The sequence below is a fragment of the Quercus suber genome, unplaced genomic scaffold, assembly GCF_002906115.3.
Source record: "Quercus suber isolate HL8 unplaced genomic scaffold, Cork oak 2.0 scaffold_202, whole genome shotgun sequence".
NCBI lineage: Eukaryota > Viridiplantae > Streptophyta > Magnoliopsida > Fagales > Fagaceae > Quercus > Quercus suber.
Window position 1 is genome coordinate 1,025,155 of NW_027069660.1, and position 25,698 is coordinate 1,050,852.

A 25,698-nucleotide genomic window follows, 5' to 3' on the forward strand; every position below is an offset into this window, starting at 1 on the left:
AGTTAAAGGGCGAATGAATACTTTTACTTTTATACCCCTTTTTGCTTTTGCTTTGTTTTGTGTGAATGAAACACCACCCATCAGAAAAAGCTGTGTCTATCATCTGGTTTCAATCAATACTGTCAATATTCCGATCATACTGAGTCACAGACAGAGTGAGCAACTCGCTTGTTCTCGCGCCGTGTGAAAGAGGTTTCAACACTCTCAAATTGCTGCGGCAGCCTTCTAATACCAGAGAGCATCTGGGTCTATACTAGCAATGGGACAAGCTTCCTCGTCCTCGTCCTCAACTGATTTCATAATTCTGATTCGTTCTCTGGTGAAGATTACGTGAAGTATTATAAGTATTCTTTCTTAGATTTTATTGGGTTCTCTTGGCTTCTTTTGTTTGTTGAGTAATTTGCTGTAATTTGCGCGTTTATTTTGTTATGTTCACGTGGTTTTTCGAGTAAAATTATAATGGGTTTCTTGTGTTGCTTTGTTAAGTAAACTGTTGTAAAGTACAAGTTAGTTAATTTGTTATGTTTATGTAGTTTTTCAAGTACCCTTTTTGACAATTATAATGGGTTTCTCTTGATTTGTTTTGTTGTGTGATTTTCTGTTTAGAAAAAATAAACAATTAGAAACATCCGTCATATAAATAGGCGAGTTCCAACCATCTTTATTGGTCATCATTTGCCTACACGCTTCCAAATATTGTATTGTTTGTTGGATTTTACAGCTAGACTGGTCATTGTCTTGTGGTATACCCACAATGTTGAAATCAATCTTTTCATGGGCAGAACCTGCAAGAATAAACTTAATGGAATGTTACTTGGATTCCAGTAGAAACCAGGGGCTTTGTAAGTAATAATGAAGTTCTTGAGCTTAGTAGTATTGTTTAGCTTAGTCTTACCTAAAATTTCCAAAACGATTCTATAGTTTTTTGACACATATAATACTTGAAACTTTATGCTATTAGCTGCCATTAGGACAAGAATTCGATTTGCACACTTTGTATTAAAAAAGAGATTGCATATCCATTAAATTAAAATATGCTCTCATTTTTCCTGTATCACATGTGTAAGCTCGTTTTGTAATAACTTGGTATTTAGTCTATGTCATAATCAAGTACACATGCTAGAAGATGCTACACTTATTTATGTTGGGACCCTTTCTTCCTCCCTTTTGTTTTCTTTCCAATTACTTGCATTTAATTTGAACTTCTTCATGTAATGGATTCCGGTGCCATGTCATCTTGAGGGTCACTACTTTGGACATTGTAGATGCAGACTTATAATTAGACATGACAATTCTAATTTTTGGGCTGAGTGTTGGTTTGATCTGAATTTGATCCTTTTAAGTTATTTTTGCGCCACCATTATTTATAGTCTTTGAGAGATGGAATGAGGTTAAGCAATCAATTGGCATTCATTTGGAGCACAAGCTATAGTATTTGATTATACTAAAAACAGTCATTTGCTTGTATCAAAGTTACCAAGCTCTAGGGTGTGGTTTTTGAGTGATGCATTAGAACAATTTTTGAATTTCATTCTGCTACATTATTGTAATTTCCTTTTGGTCATATTTGAATCAATTTTCCCTCTTTTTGTGTTACACTCTCTTCCTTCTTTCTTGAATGTGCAGATGCAGATGGATTTTTATTCTCCAGTGGGTTTCTTTAGCAATATTTTAAAATACTGGGTGGAAATTTAGAGAAGCAATGCTTTCAACATCTTATTCTCAGGTACCTTCATTCTTACACTCTTTCAATCTTTAGCAAATCATATTTTATTTTTATTTTTATTTTTTTTAAGTTTTGGAAGTTTTTCACCTTTTGGAGTTTTATCTTTACACACTTTTTTTTTTCTTTTATAAACGGTCAGTACAAGTTTAACTTTTAACACCATTGTTATAACTTAGGCACAGAGCAATCGTTACAAAATTTAATCGGAACATATTTTTGTCATAAATATGGAGATCTTTTTCTTAGAAGATCAAAAACCCAATTACTATAAAGGTTTGTATTGTGGTTTGGATCAACCAATTATCCAATGTGGTGGAGGGAATGTGTCTTGCTTTGCTGGTGTTTAATGAAATGGCTGTCTTCTTGCTCACAGCATTGGCTGCACTTAAAGATTGTACTCCATTAAATGTTACTTTGTTTAGAATTACAAAAAATGTGACAGGTGCATGCAAGTCATTTCGCCTCCTTTTTTTAGTTGTGTGAAAAGTTGCTTCTTTCTTCGTAAATCTTGTGTTAATTACCCATAATAAAGAGACATCTACTAACTCACCTCCTAAAGACATAATACAGGACTGATTGTAATAACTTCAATCTGCCTACAAAGGGTAAGTATTAAAATGTCCTAGAATTTATTCTTCTAGTTTTTTTTTTTTTTTTCTCAATTAGGGGCTTGCATCATGATAGCTCAGTTTACCAAGTACCAGACGCATACCCAGATATATAACTAGGAAACTACCTTCCTTAAAGTGAAAGCACATCCAAAATCTAGTTTTTAGACCCACATACACCTGCACAAAATACTTTACTTTTAGAGTATTATCTACCAGCCAGAAATCACTATAAAGTTTTCCAAACACTTTTCACTAACTAGACTGGGAGTAGATCAGCTCTTGTGAAAATCATTCTAGTAGAATAAAGATTTATAAGCTGCATATTCTCACATCTGCGATGGAATTTGAAGTCCTTGCAACCAATAATCCTTTTTTTCAGCATCTAAGTTAACAACTCCATTGCTAGAAAAAACAAATAAGGGGACAATGGATCCCTTTGTCTCTTCCCCTTAGCTCCTCGAAAATAACCAGCTAGTTTTCCTCCTCCATTTACGGCCACAGAGTACATAGGAATGGTAATACGCTCCCCTTACCTGAACAACATATCTTTTGGGAAAACCCACAACCTGAAGGCATGGAAAAGTAAGCCATCATTCCACTGAATTATTAGCTCTCCTAATGCCCACCTTCCTTGGTGAGTTGGCATTTTTCTCTATCATAGTTCTTAACAATTTCATGAGTTAATGGGTTCTCTTGGTCTGCTTTGTTAAGTGATTTGTTGTAAAGTACTAGTTAATTTATCATGGTCGTGTAGTTTTTTTAGTACCCTTTTTTGAAAATTATATTGGGTTGTCTTGGTTTGTTGTTAATTTTTTATGTACATGTTATAATCATATCATTTTTGTGAAAATTTTAATTAATTCTTTTGGTTTTCTTTGTAATTTATTATTGCCATTCACACATGTTAATTGCTTATATTAATGAAGTTCTTTAAGTAACCTTTACTTAAATTATGATGCACTCTCTTGGTTTCTTGTCTGTTTGTTATGTATATATATGCATGTGTGTTTGCTCAGATTCTCAATTATAATTAGATTATTACTAACTGTGAGATGGTTGAAGTAAAGAATTACCGTAAGTTGCTATAATTAGATTTTTTTTTTTTTTTTTTAAAAAAAAAAAAACAGAAAGGTTGCTGTTTAGCTCTTTCCAGGAATATGTTAAAGGATTTATATATTCAATGAGCTATGATTGCTTTTTGTCACATGATCATTCTTCTCCATGAAGAGTTCTTTAAAATATGCTTACATGTATTGAATATCCTTCACTTGGTTGATTGCTATGTTTACACCATGTGTTCTCAGAGACAACCTTATGATTATTCAGGGCAGCTTTATGAAAGATACAAAACGGCTTTGGAAGAGAGCATTGCTTCAGTGGTGTGATTCTAAACGTTTAGACAACTTCTTCAGTAGTTTAATGTAGTTTGTATATGAGATCAGTTATGCAGAATCCATAATTGGATGGTAGAACTTTGGCTACTGAACACTTCCCCCCACCCCCCAACACCCAAAAAAAAAAAAAAAAAAAACCAGAAAAAATGCAAAATGACAACAACAACAACAAAAGAAAAAACCAATATTTTCTTTTGTATGTTAGCATTACAAATAATAAGGTTGTTGATGTTCTAAAGAATATTTATGTTCACTGTGTCTTTTATGTTGTCTTAAATGGATTCATAATGCAAGCTAAACTTGATAGCACATTGGCCCTATTAGTCTGTGTCATGAGCTCCCTTTTCTAACAGAACGGTATCTTGGTGAAAATTAATGACTGGGCAAACAGATGGAGCATTTCTACCTCATGTCTACGTCTAGCTAGCTACATATAGATTAGCCTCCCAATTCACTCCACTAAGGTTTTTTCAACTAGGCAATATCTGGACACCTTGGTTACCCTAATGTTTTACGGCATATAACCCCATCAACTTGTATTGCTTTGTTATCCCCTGTTAATTTCCCTGCTCTCTAGTGTACTATTAGGTGCTGCCATCTCTAAATGACAAGTGCGACACCTATTTACTTATAGAACTTCTGCAAATGTGGGGAAATTACAAGGTGATGACAAAGTGTTTTTCAGGATTTTTTATGTACCTTGATCATCACTTTGTTGGTAGAAGAAGCATTCCATCACTCAATGATCTTGCAATTCTTTGCTTCCACCATCTTGTAAGCATGCTCTTTTATGTGTAAAATAGCTTCCTTGATTTGCATGGTTCTTTTGCATCTTTTTTCAGTTATCACCTTCCTTTTCTGGTTAAGGCTTGTAGACAACCCAGAGGCTAAGCTAAATTTTACTTTCATTTTGAGTATCAGGTCTGCAGTAAGTTGTATGGTAGCTTTAAAGATGCTGCAATTTCCCTTGTATGCATGCTATATTAATTTTATGAATTGGTTACTACACTAAATTAGTGTTGGAGTTGCTTTGCTGCATATCATATGTAGAGTACATTCGAAAGGTTGTTCTTTATCGACAGTAGCAGCTTGAAAAGTTCATATATTTAATACTAAGTGAAAAATTTGGGCTTACTTTTTCTGAATGATCCAGGTTGTGTGGTTATTGATTCAAGAGAAAGAAAGAGCTTTTCAGTACTTACAGCAGGCCTCTAGATAATTTACTTGAGGTATTTCTATTGTTTTATTAATTTTTTACCACCAATGCATAGTCGTTGATCATTGGGCTTCTTGATAGTGCCTTAAATTGATCTTACATGAAGGTGAAGAACTCAGCAAAGTAAATAAGTTGAAGCAACTCTATGTTTGATGATTAATTTGCTATGGACGCTGGTCCATTTTCAAACATGTAAGGTGGAAGGTATTCTAACCAGGTTGAGTTTTCCATGCTTTCACAATTGGTCTTTACAGTTATAACTTGAATTAGCCATAGCATTCCTAACAAAAGATTACAAAAGCTAGCACATTGTAAGAATTATTTCCTCCTAGAAGCACCTTTTGGTTTTATAGTTTTGGAATTATATTTTTCTCAAAAGAAGTTCACATTTATATCCACTCTTCCTTGCCAAAATCTATACACTGGGTATGCATTGCTTCTTTGCTTTGAGCTTTTCAGCATTGTGCATAGGTAACTGGAAAGGATAAATCTGTTCACACTAATACTGGGATCTGAAATCTGGTTATTATTACATAGAGAATGGACTTTCTCCTGAACAAACTGGTCCATTGATGTTCTGCTCTCTCTGGTGTCTCTTACAGATTGTGAAATGGAAGATGATGGGTGAAACTGCTCAAGTATTGATTGAAAAAGAAAAGACTGAGCACCATGACACAGCAACTTATCAGGTATTCTTCATAATTTTGTTTACCTGCCTGTGGGAAATTTAGGTTTGAGATTGGTTTCTCCTACAAAGTAACTTCTACTATGTGACAGTTTTGTCCTAGTTTCTTCATATTATTGGGCTGCATTCTGTCACCAGCATGTTTTTGGTAGAACACATATAATGGCTTCAGTGCTTGCTGTTTTATCCTTCTTCGTTCTCTATATTTTTTCTTTTCTATTTAAAAATGATATCTGTATTGATCCAATAGAATGTGAATTTTCAAAAACATAAGAGCCAAACACTCATTTCTTTCTAAATTTTGATCATCAGATCATTTAATGCATGTCTTAGTGTTGTATTTACTTATGGACAGGAAGTTTTATACTCTCTCTCTCTCTCACAGACAAATGTTCTTCTGATTTATGGCTATTTCTGTAGGATTTTCTATCAAAATATGGTGACATGAGACTTGAAGAGGGAAGTTCTGTCACTGTCAAAACAATGGCCATGCAAATAGTGAAAGCTCATCTTTTTGTAATAAGGAGGTGTTAGTGGAACAAGCAACACAAATACACTGATTTTTGTAAGCAAATTAATGATGCGTAGTCTATGCTGGAAGTGATATGATTAACATGCCATTTTGAAATAAAAAGTCCATATGTATGTGTATGTATGTGCCTTTCTTCTACGATTAAGCAGTTTTTGGTTGTGATTTTGTGTTGATTCATTAAATTACACTAGTAAACCACCTACAATTTTGACATTTTTTCCACTTGCTAATAGTTTTTCTCTTTTGGTGGAAGATCAAGTTAACTTTGGCTATAGAGGTAGTGACTGAACAGCTCTTAGTGGCTGCAATCAAGTAATAGTGGCCACTTAGTGAAAAGTGTTGTTATAGACAAACAAGCAAAAAGAAAGAAAACGTAAATGTTAGTATGAATTTTGGGCTTGAAAAAAAAAAAGATTAAATAAAAGAGAATATATAAGTCTAAGTTGGCAAGCAAGCATAATGTCCTGTCTTGTCTCTCTTGTTCCACATCAGTTATACTAGTCTAAGTTGGCAAGTAAACATAAATGCCTTGCTTTGCCTACTTACTTCTCTTTTTTGACACAATAGCATAATAATCTTCTATATATAGTAGAAGTTATAGATGATTTCTTCATGAATTTGGCTTTCACAAAACTAAAATTGAGGCTAATTTGGAAGTTTTCTTGCCAACTTGGAAGCTTTCTTAGGGTGTCTTGAAGCCAAATTTGTATTTTTCTCTTTGTAAGTATTGATAATTTTTCAGCAAAGTTGTTCATATATATGTGTGTTTTTCTATTGTTATTCATAAACAATAAAGTGCTTTGCTTGCTTAAAATCGGTCATATAGATGTTAAATGTGGTAGAATTTCATTGCACTTGAAATTGACACTAAATGGTTTAGTTTATGTTACATTTAATGTATCTTTGATAAAATGAATATCACTTAAATAACTATTTTCTTGAATCCAAGTTTTATGTAATATCTATTATATAATGTCTATTATACGTTAATCATGTACAATAGTTCAACTCAAAATTTTTAATTTCATTCTAAAAATCCAATTTTTATACTTACTTTTATTAGACCCAAGTAACTTCAAACACACACCCAAATCCTCCTCTGTATACTCTCTCTGTAGTGGTAGGAACCCCAAAAGCTTCCAATCTTTCTTATTAAAATCCTATAATCACCTCAATATCTCTCGCAACCAAACTCCACTTCAGTCATTTTACATTGAAATTGAGAGCAATTTAAGAAAATGTTGTTGTTAGATTCGAAACCAATTCTCACACATTGCGCCCCTCTTTCTCTCTGTGTTCTTTTCGTATGTGATCCATTTACATTTGGATTCACCCTCCCCTTTGTGTCTGATGCCGTTTTCTTTTCGTAGTTATAGATAAATGTTACATGAACTTAAGTTCAACAAACTCAAAATAAGGCCAATTGGAAGCTTTTTTTGGGTGTGTTTTGAAGCCAAATTGTATTATTTTTGCTGTAAGTATTGATACTTTTTCAAATTTGTTCATATATGTGTGTGTGTGTGCGCGCGCGCGTTTTTATTGTTATTTATGAACTATAAATTACTTTGCTTGCTTAAAATTTTTCTAAAAACATTAAATGTTGTAAATTTGGGTTGTGTTTGGTTCGATTGAAATTGATTTCATGAAAACATTTTCCTCATTTATGGGTACTTGGGGTGATTGAAAATCTTGGTCAACAGTAAATTTTTTTTCACTTGACCATAAGATAAGAGCATTTATGGCGAAAATAAGTTTATACTTTTATTTTTCATAAACCATTTTTCACATCACCCAAACTCATCAATTGAACTTCTACCCCCCACCCTCCACTAAAATTTATGGTCTTTAGTGGCCAACCACTACCACTAACTGCTGGTCCTCGATTACTTTTTTTTTCTTCTTTAAATCTAAAATTTTACTTTTTTTTATTATATATGTGCTTGGGAGGTGAGAATGTGTTAAAGTAGTAGAAATATGTTTTTCATAACATTTATACAACTAAACACTTACAAATGTATTCCGGAGTATTTTTAAAAATGCAATCAAACACCTCTTCTTCTTTTTTTTCTTTTTTTTTTTTTTNAAAAAAAAAAAAAACCTAATTTTTTTTTCATAGATTAGTGAGTTGTTAATGCCCAATTACCATAATATTTGAAAGAAAGAATAGATCACACTAATATTTGGTAAGGAAGGTAATTGTAGGAAATAAAATTATTCCAATAGTGGATTTAGCAATTTTTTTTTTTTTAGAAGAACCTAATCCCTATTTAATTTTGTCCCATAAAGATAGTCTGCATTCTTTTTGAACTAAGCTACAAAATCTTGTCAAAATATTATAAAGATTAATGGCTTGTTTGGAAGTTTTAGAGAGGGAGGGAGAGTTAGAGGGAGTAGAGGGGAGGAGTAGTGGGAGGAGAGTAGAGGAAAATGATTCCCCTCCACTTGTTTGGATGTTTTTAAAATTAGTAAAGGGGAAGGGAGTAATTAGCCCTTCCCCTTGTGTAATTTTGTTAATATAATAAGGGTAATTAGGTAATTTACTTGGTCAATAGTTTATGTACTCTACTCTCCCTCCAAATCTCTCCAATTTGGAAGAATTAAAAATGGGGGCTAGAGGGAGTTGAAACCCCTCCAAACCCCTCCCCCTCCTTCCTTAAAAAACTTTCAAACAAGGTAATTAGATTACTCTCCCTCCTCTACTCTACTCCCCTCCTTTTTTAAACATCCAAGCAGGCCATAAGGGAGTGGTAGAATGAGCATTAAAAAAAAAAGAGTGATTGAATGAAAGAAAGAGACACACGAAAAAGAAAAAAGAAAAAAAAAGCCATTATTCTTATTATTTATCCAAAGAAATAATATTTTCTAGCCAAGTAAAAAAAATCACGTTTTTATTTTAATGAAATCAATTTATAGAATTCCAAATCCTATGTCTATGTCAATAGTTTGTAGGTTATTAAAATTGTCTTCCACTTTTTTAATAACCTACAAACTATTGACTTCCGCTTATTCTCAAAAAAAAAAAAAAAAAAAAAAATTGTCTTCCACTTTTGACATTGCAAAATTGAAAAGACCCACCCAACAAAAATACCCACCCGGGCCAAACCCATGCTTTTTAAAACAATCTGGTCCGAATAGAACTACTCTTCACGCCCAAATCCCTCTGTATAGCCAAAAGCTTTGAATCAGTCAGTTTTTGTTATTAAAATCCAAACTCCAAAATGGGTGATTTTACATGGAAATTTAAAGAAAGAAAATGGTGTGTTGTTAGATAGATTCGAAACCAATTCTGACGCATCACTATTTTGATGATTATGTCATAGAACAAGAAGATGGAGCAGCCGCAGCAGCACCTTCTACATTTTCGATCAAGCATCCCTTGCTCTTCCTCCAAGACTACAGAGGTGGACGTCCTTGTTGTCGGTGCCAAGAATCAGTTTATGGTCCTAGCTACTATTGTCTAGAATGCAGCGGAATTCTAGGGAGAGCGTTAAAACGGTACACCGCCATTCATCATAAATCATGTGCTGAAGTACCCTTGGGTTGCACCATCCCTTGCACCCAATCCATCCTCTCATTCTCTTTGATGAAAAGACACATTATCCTGAAGAAGAAGAAGAACACAAACAAAAGACCAAATGCCAAGTCTGCAATGAATCTCGCCGACAATACACTTATCGCTGTTACCGCTGCGACTTCAACCTTCACGCCACATGTGCTTCCTTACCGCCCACCATCGAATCTTCTCAAGTCCACCACCACCCATTAACCCCCTTTTGGAAGTGGATGTCCTTCACTTGTGACCTTTGTGCCAAAGAAGTCAAGGGTATACCTAATCAGTGTGCCCTATGTGGTTTCTGGTTCATAATAGTTGTGCTTCTTTGCCGCGCACACTCAAAGTTATACGTCACAAGCACCTCCTCCACCTCACCCATTCTTATCTTGAAGTTGGACTCCATCAATCCGACTCCCGATTCTGTCAGCTCTGTGTTCAAAAGGTGAACACAAACTATGGGTTTTACTATTGCTCCAAATGCGATTTCGTTGCCCACCTCGATTGTGCTGCGGACTACAGATACAGGGAGAACTTAAGATTTGCAAGAACTTAAAAAGGAGGAGAATGAAGATCCAAAGCTCGATCAATCTGCAGCTTACGAAGTCAAAAATATCAAAGTGGGGGAGGACGGAATTGAAATAGACCACAGAAATCCATCATTTCAGTCATGAGCATGACTTAAAGCTTTCGGATGATGAGGTTCTGAATAATGAAAAATGCAACGGGTGCGTACAAGCCATTTTCCCTCCCTTTTATAGTTGTGTAAATTGTAGATTCTTTCTTCATAAATCTTGTTCTAATTACCCAAAAAAGTAAGACACCCACTTCATCAACACTTACTCACCCTCTTCCAAAGCCACAGCCACAGTCGACAGTCACAGTCACTTTTAGTTATTTGGAATAGATTTGAGTGTGGAGCTTGTAGGCGTGAAGGCAGTGGATTCAACTATACGTGTGAGACATGCTGGTATAGGTTTTAGTCTCGATGTTTCATGTAGTTTAATCTTAGACATCCTTACCCACCCTGGTCATGAGCATCGACTTCTTCTCTCAGCATAGAATCTAAACATAATTGCAGTTGTTGTGATTCTAAAATTTCCCCAATATTCCGTTGTACCACTTGCGAATTTGCTTTGGACTTTAAATGTGCTACACTACCACAAACCGCAAGGTACAAACAACATGATCATCCTTTCACCCTCCGTTATACTGCTGAAGATGACTCCGGTGAATATTATTGTGATATTTGTGAAGAAGAACGCAACCTAAAGCATTGGTTCTATTATTGTGCAAATTGCGATTATCCTGCACATACCAAATGTATTCTGGGGGAAAATTCAAATGTCAAGTAACACATATGATGGTCACCTATTTGGAGGTGTTAACACATTTAATTGTCACTCACACACCCTTTCATTGAGGAAATTATAGACTACCCTCGATGTAATAGATGTAATAGTTCTTGCAAAGAGTTGATCTATCAATGTGCCCAATGTAATTTCAACATGCACTATTATTGTTCTATTGCTATTCATAGAAAAACAAATGTGTTTTAATTTTTATTCTATACTATACTTAGTCCATGAAATTTTCTCACATTGCTTAAAAGGGCGTGTTATGTGTAATATAACTAGTTCCACCATCCACAAAAGTTACCATAGCTTTTGAGTGGAGTTAGTGGTGTGCAATAGTTAATTTTAATGCTGTTTTTGGGCATCATGGTTCAAATAGGACATAAATGGCCAAAACAATTAACATGTCATCACATTTATCAAATTTATATTTCAATTCTACAAACAAGTGAAACAACTTACTAAATTCTTCATTGAACCTACCTACAATCTTGATGCTGCCAAAAACCTTGAGGTGAGTTTTTTCTCTATTTGTTTTAGTATGTTTGGGTATCTTGAACAAAATTAAATGGTTGTTGGTGTGTATGTATGTCTAGGTGTTGGGATATTGGTGAATTGCCGATGATGTGACCATTTTGGAGCTATGGCTGGTGTTTGGGGTGTATCTCACCTTTTTGACAAAATGTCTTAGAAACCTCAAGTGTTAAATTGTATCAACTGCATGATGTACAAGTAGCTTATGCTCATAAGTTTAAAAGTGCAGCAGTTTTTTGGTAAATTTGCTTGGTATTTTGTTGCAATCATAATTAATAGTTATTCCTAAATACAAATTCGCTGAAGGTATATGGAATTTCTTAGAAGTACCTATTAGTAAAATGTGAAGCTAGACTTTTCTTCTAACCAATAACTACTATTTTGCTTAAATAATACCCGATATGCCAAAATATCAAGTTTGCTGCATTCCAAGTATGGGGAAATCGTCTTACATAGAGGGGAAAGTTGTGGCCTTCAAAATAGTCTATGAGGGCAACTATGCAGTCTTAAAGAGGATAAGAATCCACAAAAGCTGGTAGCCAAACCAAAAAAAGTTTGGTTTTCCTCTGATATTTTAATCAATAAAGTCATTATTTTTTGTTTTACTTCTCTTATGTGCTATTAATGTTCTTTTGGCAGTGGATCCACTGGAGCATTGGAGATATAATGTCACCATCTAGGTAGAAATTGCTCCTTCACTCATCTGTTGACCTAAGTAATATTGTAAGAGTTTCAATCTTTTGTATCCTTTGAACAACTATACTTTTAGAATATGGGGTATATGTTTGCAAGAGTGGGATTTATTACAATCATGTCTTTTGTGAAAATATTTTACTTAATGTCAGACATTCACTGATACTATTTATTCATTTGAATTGCGTATAGTTTTTATGAAAAGCATGTGAAGGCAACAAATTTCTTTAATATGAATGGGGGAAAAGGTTGTGAACAATTCTATAATGGTGAAATTTCTATGTAACCTTTGATAGTTTGTTACATATGTAACTCAGCATTTCTTTTATTGTTGCAAATGATGAATAGCATACATTAGTGTAATCTTTTAGTTTTCCACTTTCTGATTGATTAGTGAGCTCTGAAGATGTCAAAGCTAATTAAAATTGAAATAGTAGAGCATCAACTCAAGAATTCATTTTATAACCCTCTTTATGGATAACAATGATGGGTTATGCGTATTTCTGATGAAGATGTTGGCACTTACAAGAAGGGTGGCTTATCTTTGTCTCAAGTATGTTACTTGGTAGAGTCCTTCAAGTTTCAATGCTATAATAGCTTGGATAATTTAAGGTCAGCTTTGTGGAAGAGAGTAATGAAGATAGGTTGGATTTTGATTGAAACCTCAAAGATGGAGGAATTGCACACATCTGTCCTTTTCAATGCTCCACTAGTGAGACATAGGAAGTTATAGTTGGCTGAGTGCATTCTTGCAATTGGCTTTTTAGTCATGTTTTTTTTTATAAGTAATAAGTTTTATTGATATAAAAAAGGAGCACCCTAGTACACAGGGAGTGTACAAGGGGTCAACAAATCAAATACAAAAATTGCAAGAATCTAGGAAATCAATAAAAGAAGGGAATGATTGTTTTTGCAAAGCAAACAACCAATCCAATAAAGTTCAAAAAAAAAAATAGCTTGAGTTTTGGAATGGATCTTTCAATATCTTCAAAACATATACTATTTCTCTCCTTCCAAAGACACCACATTAAGCAATGAGGAAGAGGAACAATTGACCATATGTAACCATTTCGATGACGACCAAACCTGCCTTGCCAACACCCTAGCAGCCCCAAAACAGTATGCGGCATAACCCAAGTCACTCTAAATAAACCCAAAACCATAGACCACAAATCCATAGCAACGAGACAATGAAGGAAGAGATGGTCAACTGATTTACCATTACTCTTGCACATGTAGCACCAACCTAAAATCCACACCTTCCTTTTTCGTAAATTATTAGTCATCAAGCATTTCCCTAGAGCAGCAGTCCAAACAAAGAAAGCTACTCAAGAAGGAATCTTCTGGTCATTTACTTACCCACAATCCTGATCACCAAAGGTAAACCACATAATTTCCTTGGAATAATGGTAGTATTCCTTATTCAAACTATATCTCTACATTCTGCACAAATGAGTTTAAGGTATCTTCATTGGTCATCATTTGCCTACACACTTCCAAAGATTGTATATTGTTTGTAAGATATCATAGCTAGGACATTGCTTTGGATGGGTAGAACATGCAAGAACCCACAATGGCAGAGAATAAACTGAATTTAATGGTTCTTGGATGCCGGTAGAAACCAAGGGCTTTGTAAATAATAATGACAGCCTAAAACCAGAGACTTGGCTTAAGAATGGAGGCTTAACTGAAGTTCGTCAAGAGTAATAGAGAAGGCCTGCAGATGGAGAATTATTTTGAAAATGAAAGTGGTGAGGCCTATTAAATATCAAAGATGAAGTTCTTGAGTTTAGTAGTTTTGATTAGCGTAGTTTTAATTAAAATTTTCAAATTAAATGAAGTGGGTATATATATATATATATATAATTAAGCACTTTTGAAAGCAATACTATAGTTGAAACTTTGTGCTATTATTGGCTAATGTTAAGAAAAGAATGCTATTTGCACACTTTATTGTACTCCTGTTTTCACATCTGACCTTTCAGCCTTCATATCATATTAAAACAGAGATCACATTTGCATAAAATTCAAATATGCTCTCATTTTTCCTGTATTTCTTGTGTAAGCTCATTTGTAATACTTGGTATTTAGTCTATGTCATAACCAAGTACACATGCTATAAGTTGCTACACTTATTTTTGTGGGACCCTCTCTTCCTCCCTTTTGTTTTCTTTCCAAATACTTGTATTTAATTGAACTTCTTCACGTAATGACTTCCTATGCCATGTCATCTTGTTGGTCACTACTCTGGACATTAGTAGGTGCAGACTTATCATTAGACCTGGCAAATCTAATTTTTGGACTGAGTGTTGGTTTGATCTGAATTTGATCCTTTATTATATTTTTGCACCATTATTTATAGTCTTTGAGAGATGGAGTGAGGTTAAGGAACCAATTGGCATGCATGTGGAGCACAACATCTTTTTTTTTTTTTTTTTATGTTTTGGAAGTTTTTCACTTATTGGAGTTATATCTCTACACTGTGTTTTTGTTTGTTCATTTTCTTGCTTATACACAATCAGTACAAATTCAGCTTTTAACACCATTGTCATAACTTAGGCACAAAGCAGTCGTTACAAAATTTAATCAGAACATATTTTTTTCATAAATATGGAGATTTTTTTCTTAGAAGATCAAAAAACCAATTACTATAAAGGTTTTGTATTGTGGTTTGGATCAACCACTTATTCCAATATGGTGGAGCCGTGGAGGGAAAGCATCTTGCTCTTATAGTGTTTGATGAAATGGTTGTCTTCTTTCTCACAGCTTTGGCTGCACTTAAGATTGTACTCCATTAAACATTAATTTTTTAGAATAACAAAAAATGTGACAGGTGCATGTGAGTCTTTCCACCTCCATTTTTTAGTTGTGTGAAGTTTAGCTTCTTTCTTCATTAATCTTGTGTTAAATTACCTATAATAAAGCAACATCCACTAACTCACCTTCCAAAGACACATAATACTAGACTGATTGTAATAACTTCAATCTGCCTGCAAAGGATTAGTATTAAAATGTCCAAGAATATATTCTTCTCATTTTTTTCTCAATTAGGGGCTTGCATCATGATAGCTTAGCTTACTAGGGGCTAGAGGCATACCCAAATATCTAACTGGGAGACTACCTTACTTAAAGTGAAAGTGCATCCAAAATCTAGTTCTTTAGATCCATATACACCTGCACAAAATACTTTAGTTATAGAGTATTAATCTACAAGCTGGAAATCACTATAAAGTCTTCCAAACACTTTTCATTAACTAGACTGGGAGTAGATCAACTCTTGTGAAATCATTATTGTAGAGTAAATATTAATAAGCTGCATATTCTCACATCTAGGAGGAATTTTTTTTTTTTTAAGTAACGTAACAAATTTTATTAAAACAGCCAACCCAAGTACACTAGAAAATATTAAGAGCCCAGATTACAATGATTAATTAAGACAGAAAGGGAAAAACAAAAACAAGATGGCAGAACTAGACTCCATTCAAGAAGAGTAAGAAAAAACAAAGACTTACTTTCAAGAATAAACCATGCACAGCCCTCAAAGCATCTAGCATTCCATTCCCACCATATACACCATAGCAAACAGTGCAGCACAAACCTCCAAAGAGCTACATTTCGATATCTTCATCTGGTATGGAATTTGAAGTCCTTGCAACTAAGAATCCTTTTTTTAGCATCTGACTTAGGAACTCCATTGCTAGCAAAAACGAATAAGAGGACAATGGATCCCTTTGTCCATCCGAATGGATAACAGGCCAAGCTTTTATGAAAAAACAAGCTGTGAACCCATCAGGGCCTGGGGCCTTCTCTCCATCCAAAGAAAACATAATCTACTGGATCTCCAAACTTGAAACTGACCTCTGCAAATTTTCTTTGTGATCTGCTGAAATTTGGAAGTCTAGAGCCTATTGAAAGTCTCCCCATATTTCTTGAGCGAGATGCCACTTAGAGGTGCCTAACAGATTTTGATAGTAGTACCCCACAACTAATTATTTTACCTGTTGGGGATCCATTATCCTATTCCCTTGATCATCCTTCAGACAAAGTAGTGAGTTTTCTAGCATTTCTTATTGTAACAGCTTGATGAAAGAATGCAGTATTGTTTCTCCCAATTGAGCCAACCTTTCTAGACGTTTGTTTCATAAGATCCTCCTCTCCTCTGCTGCTATACTTAGAGAATCCTCCAATCTTGAATTGCAACATCAGTGGGATGGGCTGCAAAATTCACAGTATTTTCTATGGGTCGAACCCCTCCAACTCATAACTGGTGGTTATTCCCTGATGTTGACCCACATTCCTTACAACTTTGCCTGCCAACAAGAATGATTGATGTTGCAAAAAAATAACTTTTGCAAATTGATTGGTCTATCTTACATCCTTGTTAGCTTATTTTCCTCCAAATTCATTGCTGTTCAGGGTCCACAATAAAACAAATGTATGCTAAAAGCCTAAAAGTACATATATATATTCCAAGTTGCAACTGTGTTATTGAAATTGAATTATTTCACCTTAATTTGTGTTTTAAAGTTGCATGTGGAGGCATAGGTGGCGCTAGCCATAGCCCAAGGGGTTCAAATGAACCCCCTAACTTGGCCAAATGTGTATATATATATAATATAAAATTTTTCTTTGTTTTGACCCTCTAAAAATCTGAATTAACAAATAATAATAATAAATTACAATTTAAAAATTGTGGTTTGGCTGTGTCAAAATCTAATTCCCAAAGTTTCATTTGCTACATTTATAGTTCTATAGTTTGTACTCTTAGGGCTAAAAAGAAACTATTTTAGGGTTCTATTTAAAGTAATAGATTATATATTTTTTGGACAAATGTACCCTAAATTATCCAAGTTTAGCCATGAATGAGCAATTCTAGTAATAATTAGTTGCCAGCACTTCCATGCAATTAAAAAAAAAAAAGTAATGTGAAGTAAATATGAGGATATTAGATTTCTATTTGGTGGAGCCATGCAATTGAGAGAAACAGAACCAACACTAAAAACGTCACCTCCAACTAAAAGATTGATTAGAAGGTTGGTCAACAACTTTGATCTCTTTACAAACTATATTCTTAATTTGGTCCGACACACAGGTTTGTTGAAGAGAAACTAAAACTCCAAGAAAACAGCCAAGTCATTGTGATGAAATTTCCCACTAGTTTCCTGCTTGGTCATTATCAGTTTACTAGTAAGCCTTTCCTTGACTCTTTGAAAATACTTTTTTGATAGGTACTATATTATAGAGCTCATGATATAATGATATTGTCAAGAGGATAAGAGTAAGGCTCCAGATCCACAAGCTACCAAATTCTAGAGCTTCTTATGTTATAGCTGCATCTCTCTTTCTTTGGGTAGAATAAGGTACATTCTCTTTGAAACCCTTACTTAGTTTTCAATTATTATATTTGCCTCCATGCCTATGAAGCAAGATTGAGTTTCAAGATTTGTGTTAATAGATCATGATATTTTGAGATTTATGTTCTTGGATCATGCTAATTTAATAATTGTGTTCCTAGTCCTACTGATATGCTGCTAAAAAGTATTGTTTGAGGTAGATCTAGGTTTATATTTCAACTTCAAAAGTCAAAACTCACAGATTCATATCTCAAATTATCACTTTTTTTTAATATTTAAGTAAAATAATTATTATATAAATCTTTCAAAAAACCTAATATGACTCTCTAGGCTGATTTACTTAAACACCCCCCCCCCCTCCCCCCCCCTTCTCATTTTTCTTTTTTCTTTTTAATTGACTCTAGGCTGATAGGATTTTGAAATAATTCAATAATTATAGTGTATATGATTATAGCATGAAACCAAGCTCTGACATATATAATGCTTCAAAAGACTTAAGAAATCAATGGACAAGGTGTCCATGGAAAATTTCTTAAGGCACAAAACATTTGCTGATTGAACAAATGAACCATAATGACCTGATTGGTCTAAACTCTCGTACATGTCCAAAATACTCAAAGATGTAAATCATGAGTTATGAGAATGGTCATAGAACACGTTTGGTTTCTTATAGTGTAATATGTTTCAAATTCTAGTGATTCATTTTTTACATAGTGGTAGTGTACAGCAATATTATAGCCTCTTCATGTCATAACATATTATGTGTATACTAATATTTCTATCTGTAATCTAAAGGTTTGGTGGACAAGATGAATTTGTGTTTGAAAATGAAGAGGAAAGCAAATAGGAGACATCTCTTATGAAGAATGGAAGACTATTATTAGAGGAGCTAATTGCCTTTTGCAATGGGAAAAGCAATTCTATCCGTGTCTTCTCTACTGAGGAGCTCAAAAGAGCACAAACAACTATGACCAGCGTCAATGTATTTTGCAGGATAGTGATTTTAAGTTATTCAAGGGTTCTCTAGAAGATCGCTTACTTTCAGTTAAAAAGTACTACACAGGAGAAAAAGGATTTTCTGTTATCGAAGAAGTTACGCTTGGCATTTTTAAAAACATTGTGGTGGGATCGCAAATGAGTGTCCACCAAAATGTTCTAAAACTCTTAAGACGCTAATTAGAGACCAAATATCCAACTCCAGTGTATGAATTTTTCAGGGATAAAATTCTCTCCAATTATATCAACCCAACTAGGACAATCCACTTTGAGCCCTTAACATGGAAATGCAGGGCATAGTTACTGCCCTTGCATATCTTCATACTTCATTTTCCAAGACTATTATCCATAGAGATATTGACGCAGGACAACCAGGACAAAAACTAAACAATAGAAAAATAAAGGGATATGACCTAGGAGTCAGCACTTAGGCCTTGCTTGGAGTCAGCACCAAGCAGAAAAACCACTAGGAGTTAGCACCTAGGGTAGACCTGGAGTCAGCATCAGACCAAAAAAAGACCAAACGGCCATTGTTTTCATTCATCAAAAATATCAGCTATCTCCTCAAGGAGTACAATAAGTTGCTTATAAAAGATTGCTAAACCCTAGTTCTAATTGGCTAGGAAACTCTAATTGCCTTATTACAAAAATAACCTTACTTCTAAATTAAAATACTAAAAGCCCAATAACTAAAAGCCCAATAAACTAATAGGACCTAAAACATAAAAATACAATGGGCTTGCAAACATAAATAATACTAAATAATAATCTTTTTGTGTCTCCCTCATCATTCTCCTCTGGTTGGAGAAAACTCGACCTCGAGTTCTAAAGTGTTGAAGGATTAGGATGCTGACAAGTAACACTTGCTTCAAATCTAGAATCACCTTAGAGAGCACAGGGAAAAGAAAAACCTTGAATTCCACCGCATCAAACTCATTTGGAATAACAAAATCAATGTGTGAAATCAGTATAATCTAGTCTTGAACCTTATGAACCATAGGAAGCACTGTAGTTTTAAACTCTTCGACTTCACCAAGATGTAGATCTTCAAGGACTGTGGAGGGTTGATTAGAAACACATTCAACAACTTCAACTTTCACATCATGTGCACCCTCTAATGTAATATTCTCTTTAGGCGTCATCTCTTCACCTTGTTGCTCTTCAATAGATTCATTTCCCTGCACGCATGTTAAAGTAACACTTGTTGAGGCATGTACGTTTGTGTCAACATTAGACTTTGGTGTTGCTGGAGGATTCTCAACGACTAAGATATCATCATCAATGTTGTCTCCTATTGGGGCAGCAAGAAGTTCATTGTGATCTAGTGTCCTTGGTTTCCCAATTGAATCGGATTGAGTCTTCTTGTGTTGAGCAATCCTGTCTTGAATGTCTGTCATGAGCTTTACATTTAATTCTGTTACTTTCCTGGTAAATATTTCCTTGGTAGATTGATCAAAAGTGCGTTGAGGACATGAAATGGGATGAGAATGAGGATTCATCATATTTGCTTCAACTTGAAAAGCACCACACTGAGATTGGGGTAGATACTTAGCTCAATAGTATGGTGACAAATACTCATCACAAAACTTTTTTTTCATATCTTCCCGCACACTGATGGCAGGTTCATAATCCACATAGCGGAAATATTCAAGCTTCTCCCAAAACCTTTGTGCGTGACCTCTTAACTTCAACTTGGCATACCTAACCTTTTTATTATCTACCCAATTTGCTTGCTCAAAGAATTGCTCCATCCCATTTATCCAGTTGACAAAATCTCGTGGATAAGTATCATCACCATCAAAATAAGGTGCGCCAGATATTACCATAGCTCACCTTGTCAGTGGTTAACTTACTGCACTTGATAGTCACGGGCTTGGCTCCTCAATTGAGTGGGTTCAAAATTGAAAAGAAAAATCTTTGCAATGAGAGTCTTCTGACGGGAAACACAATTATAGGACAACAACTTTTTTTTTTTTTTTTTCTGATTCTTTCCTGCGGTAATTCTTCAACGGATCGGTGTTTGCTCTGATACCAAATATGACGCAGGACAACCAGGACAAAAACTAAACAATAGAAAAATAAAGGGATATGACCTAGGAGTCAGCACCTAGGCCTTGCTTGGAGTCAGGACCAAGCGAAAAAACCACTAGGAGTCAGCACCTAGGGTAGACCTGGAGTCAGCACCAGACCAAAAAAAGACCAAACGGCCATTGTTTTCATTCATCAAAAATATCAGCTATCTCTTCAAGGAGTACAATAAGTTGCTTATAAAGGATTGCTAAACCCTAGTCTAATTGGCTAGGAAACCCTAATTGCCTTATTACAAAAATAACCTTACTTCTAAATTAAAATACTAAAAGCCCAATAACTAAAAGCCCAATAAACTAATAGAACCTAAAACATAAAAATACAATGGGCTTGCAAACATAAATAATACTAAATAATAATCTTCTTGTGTCTCCCTCATCAGATATTAGGTCAGCCATCATTATATTAGATGAGAACAATGTTGCCAAACTGATTGATTTCTCACTCTTACCTATTCCTAAAGGTGAACTGCATGTATTCGATGCTGCACGTGAGAGAATGGGGTGTGGTGCACCTGATTATATTGCTACAAGCTATATAACTGAGAAGGTTGAGGTGTATATTTATGGTGTGCTCCTTCTTGGGCTTTTGGCTGGATGGATGTTGAATACTCCTCAGTACAGGTACAGTCCCTCCTTTCTACCAATGTTGATGAACCCATGTGATGAAAAAAATTGGTTGATTGAAATCATAGATCCTATGTTACTAAAAGAAGGAATTAATCAGGAACATTTTCTTGCTTTTGCACAGATTGCCTTGAGTTGCATCTCTGATACAGCAGAAGATAGGCCTACAATTATTGATGCAGGAAAACAACTTGGTGAATCTTGAGTCTGTCTCACCTCCTTAGTTTATCTTAGCTCTATCCTAGTTGATAAACATTCAGGATATTCTATGCTCTATATAGCATTTGAATGCACAAACTTGTCACCAAGACTGGAGTCACTGAATAAAATGGCAATCATGTTTATGATAAAACCATGTTTTGATTTCCATTGGGCAGCTAGAGTGGACTGTAATAAGACTTCTTATTTTTATTTTTGGATGGCTTGGGTTGAACAAACTTCCTATCATTGCATGTAGTATTTTCTGGTTAACAGGAAAGTATCTCTTATGACAGGTATCTCAAATCAGCCATGTACGGGTAGTCCCCATTGCATTACCAGTCTCTTTTTTTTTCTTTTTTAAATATACTCCATTGCATTACCAGTCATTTTTGCTTACTAATGTCACTAAATTTTCTTCATAAAGGTGACTGGTCAACGTTATTAGGCTTTTAAGTCTTAACGACTCAAAAGTAAATTCTGAATGTGACTTAAATCTATATAAATCAATATAATTTACACCAATGACTACGTTATCGTATAATAATTATATTGTGATGACTTCATTTGAACACCAATAGTGATCGACCTAGTAAATGTTAAGATTCATATTCAGTTTAAAAAAAAAAAAAATATTTTCTTGCTTTTGCACAGATTGCCTTGAGTTGCATCTCTGATACAGCAGAAGATAGGCCTACAATTATTGATGCAGGAAAACAACTTGGTGAATCTTGAGTCTGTCTCACCTCCTTAGTTTATCTTAGCTCTATCCTAGTTGATAAACATTCAGGATATTCTATGCTCTATATAGCATTTGAATGCACAAACTTGTCACCAAGACTGGAGTCACTGAATAAAATGGCAATCATGTTTATGATAAAACCATGTTTTGATTTCCATTGGGCAGCTAGAGTGGACTGTAATAAGACTTCTTATTTTTATTTTTGGATGGCTTGGGTTGAACAAACTTCCTATCATTGCATGTAGTATTTTCTGGTTAACAGGAAAGTATCTCTTATGACAGGTATCTCAAATCAGCCATGTACGGGTAGTCCCCATTGCATTACCAGTCTCTTTTTTTTTCTTTTTTAAATATACTCCATTGCATTACCAGTCATTTTTGCTTACTAATGTCACTAAATTTTCTTCATAAAGGTGACTGGTCAACGTTATTAGGCTTTTAAGTCTTAACGACTCAAAAGTAAATTCTGAATGTGACTTAAATCTATATAAATCAATATAATTTACACCAATGACTACGTTATCGTATAATAATTATATTGTGATGACTTCATTTGAACACCAATAGTGATCGACCTAGTAAATGTTAAGATTCATATTCAGTTTAAAAAAAAAAAAAAATAATTCAAGCAGCTTTAGCAATCTACTTGTTGACAAATAGCCTAATTTATATTTATCCACTTTGTTGAAATCATATTGGAATTAACATGCTTATATCTAAAAAAAAGTTAAGTACCCAATACAAAAAAGTCCCGCTTTTGTAAAATCTATGAGAGATCATGATAGACAGTTTTACTCCCAATCTTTTTTGGAGAGGTTAATTCCCAAACTCAAAGTTGCTACTTTTTTGTTTTTGATGAAGGACACTTGCCATTATATCAAAACTCAACCTCAGAAAGCCTTGGTAATTGTCTAAAAGTTCTAAAGGCCTCATGCAATCCATGAGATATTGAGTTCGAATCCTACCCTTAATTTTTGGGCCCCTAAGGGATTCCTTCAATCAAGTCAATCTATTCTAATTTAGACAGGATAAGATCTCTTCCTATTTAAATACTACAATTTTTATAGATCACACAAATTCAAATAAATATCATGTGTCTCACATCTAATTAAAAACTAGAGGAATTTTAATGGGAGTGAACCTTATTCCAATTTTGTTAATTTTAAAATTTTATTATCGTTAATTGAAATATAAACTCTTTTTTTTTTTTTTTTTTGAGAAGGAATTGAAATACAAACTTCAATGAAAAATTTATTGATAATATCATAGTCCAAAAAATTAGTTTTACATTTTCAATTTTCAATAGATTTTTATAATGACTTCAATTTTATCACAATAACAAAGTTTATGTTGTATAAAATAAATAAACTAAGTATATAAATAGTCAAATAAGCTTCTTCTTTTTCTTTTTTACCAAAATGGAATAATACATGAGCAATTCTACTCAACTAACTAATATTCTTGCTGTCCCTAAAAAGAAAACTAATATTCTTACCAAAAGTCTTGTAACTCAACCAGTTGACATCTCCTAACTAATGTTTCCAATTAAGACATCTAATGTTCAAATCCTCCTACTCCAAGGCCTCAATTGGACCCAATTATCGTACTATAAATATATATATATATATATATATATTGATAACCTTACCAAGAGTTTTTCATGAGTTGAAAAAAATAGAAGCTATAGTTTATGAAATAAACCCAAATAAAATTATTTAAAAATATATATATTCTTTTAAAATAACATTATTTTAATAACAATAAAATAAAATAAAAAATCCATGTTACAAAGGTAGAGTGATAACTCCTTTTAAAAGTGATTTATCATCTAAATCGTTCTTCTAATCTTGTGCACTTGTAAATCATTTTAAAGTTTAAGAGTTGCAACTCCTTTGAGATTATGTCATTATTACAAAATAAAATTATTTTTTCTCTTTTATACTTTATAGCAAATGATATTCAATTTATTGAGAATGTAAATCAGATTGTGAGGGCAACCCTCAAGCCAAACCTAGGTGGAGCCCTCCTTATATTGTGATGTCCTTGCCAAAGCAAAGCATGAGCAACTCTCTTGCAATGTCTAATTAAATATAGGAAAAAGAAACTTTATGGAACTCAAGGATAGGCACTTTCCTCCACTGCTAAGCAACCCTTCTTCATTACCACTACAAATTTCGGATTGATGGTTTCAGTCCTCGTATTATTTCACATGATGCTTAGTAAGAGTTAAACAATTTGTGTAGTGGCGCTTCAATAAATGTATTGTATCCACTATGATAATCCCTTTTTATTCATTAAAAAACCAAAAAAAAAGCCTCCTTCAGCTTTTTTTATTTATTTTATTATTATTATTATTTATTTTTTAATCGAGAATTTCAACCGATGGTGTCCATTCCTAATGATAGCTCTTTATCATTAGATCAAAACAACAATCAGTTTTTAGTGTAGGTGGGAATTGAACTCCAAATTTCTTATTTAGCTATCAGAGATTTTATCAGTTGAGCCAACTAAAACCCACAACTTTCTTCAACTAGACACATTTCAATTTCGTTCTCCATTAGCAGATGGACCAACACTTTGTCCTCACAATCAACAAAGCATGAGTTTCACTTCTCCAAAAAAAAAAAAAAAAGTATGAGTTTCAAATAGTTTAATTGATATAATTTTTCAATAAAAAAATGTAAAACTTTATATCTTTAAATAAGGGATTTGGGGTCAAACGTTGCATATACTAAAATTTAATTGGCGTGGGTTCTAGTTAACTCAGCTAGTAAAAAATCTTTGATAGTTGAATAAAAGATCTGTGATTTAATTCCAACTTACATTAAAAACTAATTGGTGTTTTAGTTTGATGATAAAAAGCTATCTCATCATGAGTGGATGTCATAGGTTGAAACTCTTTAAAAAAATAAAAAATCTAATTGGTGTTTTGGTAGAACAATAGAGTACAATATTCATAGAACATACATCATAATTTAAAATTTTATCTATATATTAAAAAAATTATGATCCTCAAACTTATTAATTAAAAAAGAAACAATGATCCTCATAATTATTAGACTTTCACTCTTTAGAATTTTCTTTGCAACTCAAGAATTACAAAGAAAACATCATGGGAACAAAAGTTTTCAATTATTCTTGAAAACTCTAGAATCTTTTTAGTATAAAAATTTTCTTGGTACCCACAGACCTCCTATGTTTATATCATACCTGCAATTGGTCTTTTTATGTTTCCGTCTATGTTTTTAAAAATATTGCAATTTTCCAAAATCATATTATGAAATTTTCCCTATGAAGTACTAGAAAAATGATGTCAATAGCCTTCTGACTTTGCATTGCTCAATTCTTTCCTATAAAAGAGTTCCATTTCCATTTGCTATAAGGAAAAATAAAATATT

General features: G+C 33.8%; 1 protein-coding gene and 2 long non-coding RNA genes across 5 annotated transcripts; all 3 read left to right on the forward strand.

Annotated features, from left to right (window-relative positions):
- Positions 1-22: 22 nt before the first annotated feature.
- On the forward strand, positions 23-6,283 carry LOC111995663 (uncharacterized). Of its 3 annotated transcripts, XR_010631217.1 has the most exons (8): positions 26-344; positions 1,627-1,726; positions 3,664-3,716; positions 4,417-4,505; positions 4,885-4,960; positions 5,054-5,164; positions 5,550-5,636; positions 6,053-6,283. It is a non-coding gene; the product is annotated as an uncharacterized LOC111995663 (long non-coding RNA). The 3 variants fall into 3 exon arrangements; XR_010631215.1 differs by lacking the exon at positions 4,417-4,505 and having other exon boundaries at positions 23-344; positions 5,054-5,636; XR_010631216.1 differs by lacking the exons at positions 3,664-3,716; positions 4,417-4,505 and having other exon boundaries at positions 23-344; positions 5,054-5,636.
- A 3,254-nt stretch (positions 6,284-9,537) lies between these two features.
- LOC112015205 (protein VACUOLELESS GAMETOPHYTES-like) lies at positions 9,538-18,841 on the forward strand. Its single transcript, XM_065779233.1, has 5 exons — positions 9,538-10,268; positions 10,753-12,138; positions 12,243-12,326; positions 17,525-17,656; positions 18,446-18,841. The coding sequence occupies exons 1-2, from the start codon at positions 10,010-10,012 to the stop codon at positions 11,067-11,069; spliced, it is 576 nt and encodes a 191-aa protein (XP_065635305.1). The 5' UTR covers positions 9,538-10,009; the 3' UTR covers positions 11,070-12,138; positions 12,243-12,326; positions 17,525-17,656; positions 18,446-18,841.
- Positions 18,842-20,941: 2,100 nt separating this feature from the next.
- On the forward strand, positions 20,942-21,797 carry LOC136069998 (uncharacterized). The gene is made up of 2 exons (XR_010631203.1): positions 20,942-21,357; positions 21,485-21,797. It is a non-coding gene; the product is annotated as an uncharacterized LOC136069998 (long non-coding RNA).
- Positions 21,798-25,698: the final 3,901 nt, after the last annotated feature.

Excerpts from the sequence above, each read along its gene's own strand:
- LOC112015205 (XM_065779233.1), top strand. The coding sequence starts at position 10,010 with ATGTGGTTTCTGGTTCATAATAGTTGTGCTTCTTTGCCGCGCACACTC. Across the intron at positions 10,269-10,752 it reads CTTAAGATTTGCAAGAACTT|CATCGACTTCTTCTCTCAGC; the intron begins AAAAAGGAGGAG and ends CCTGGTCATGAG.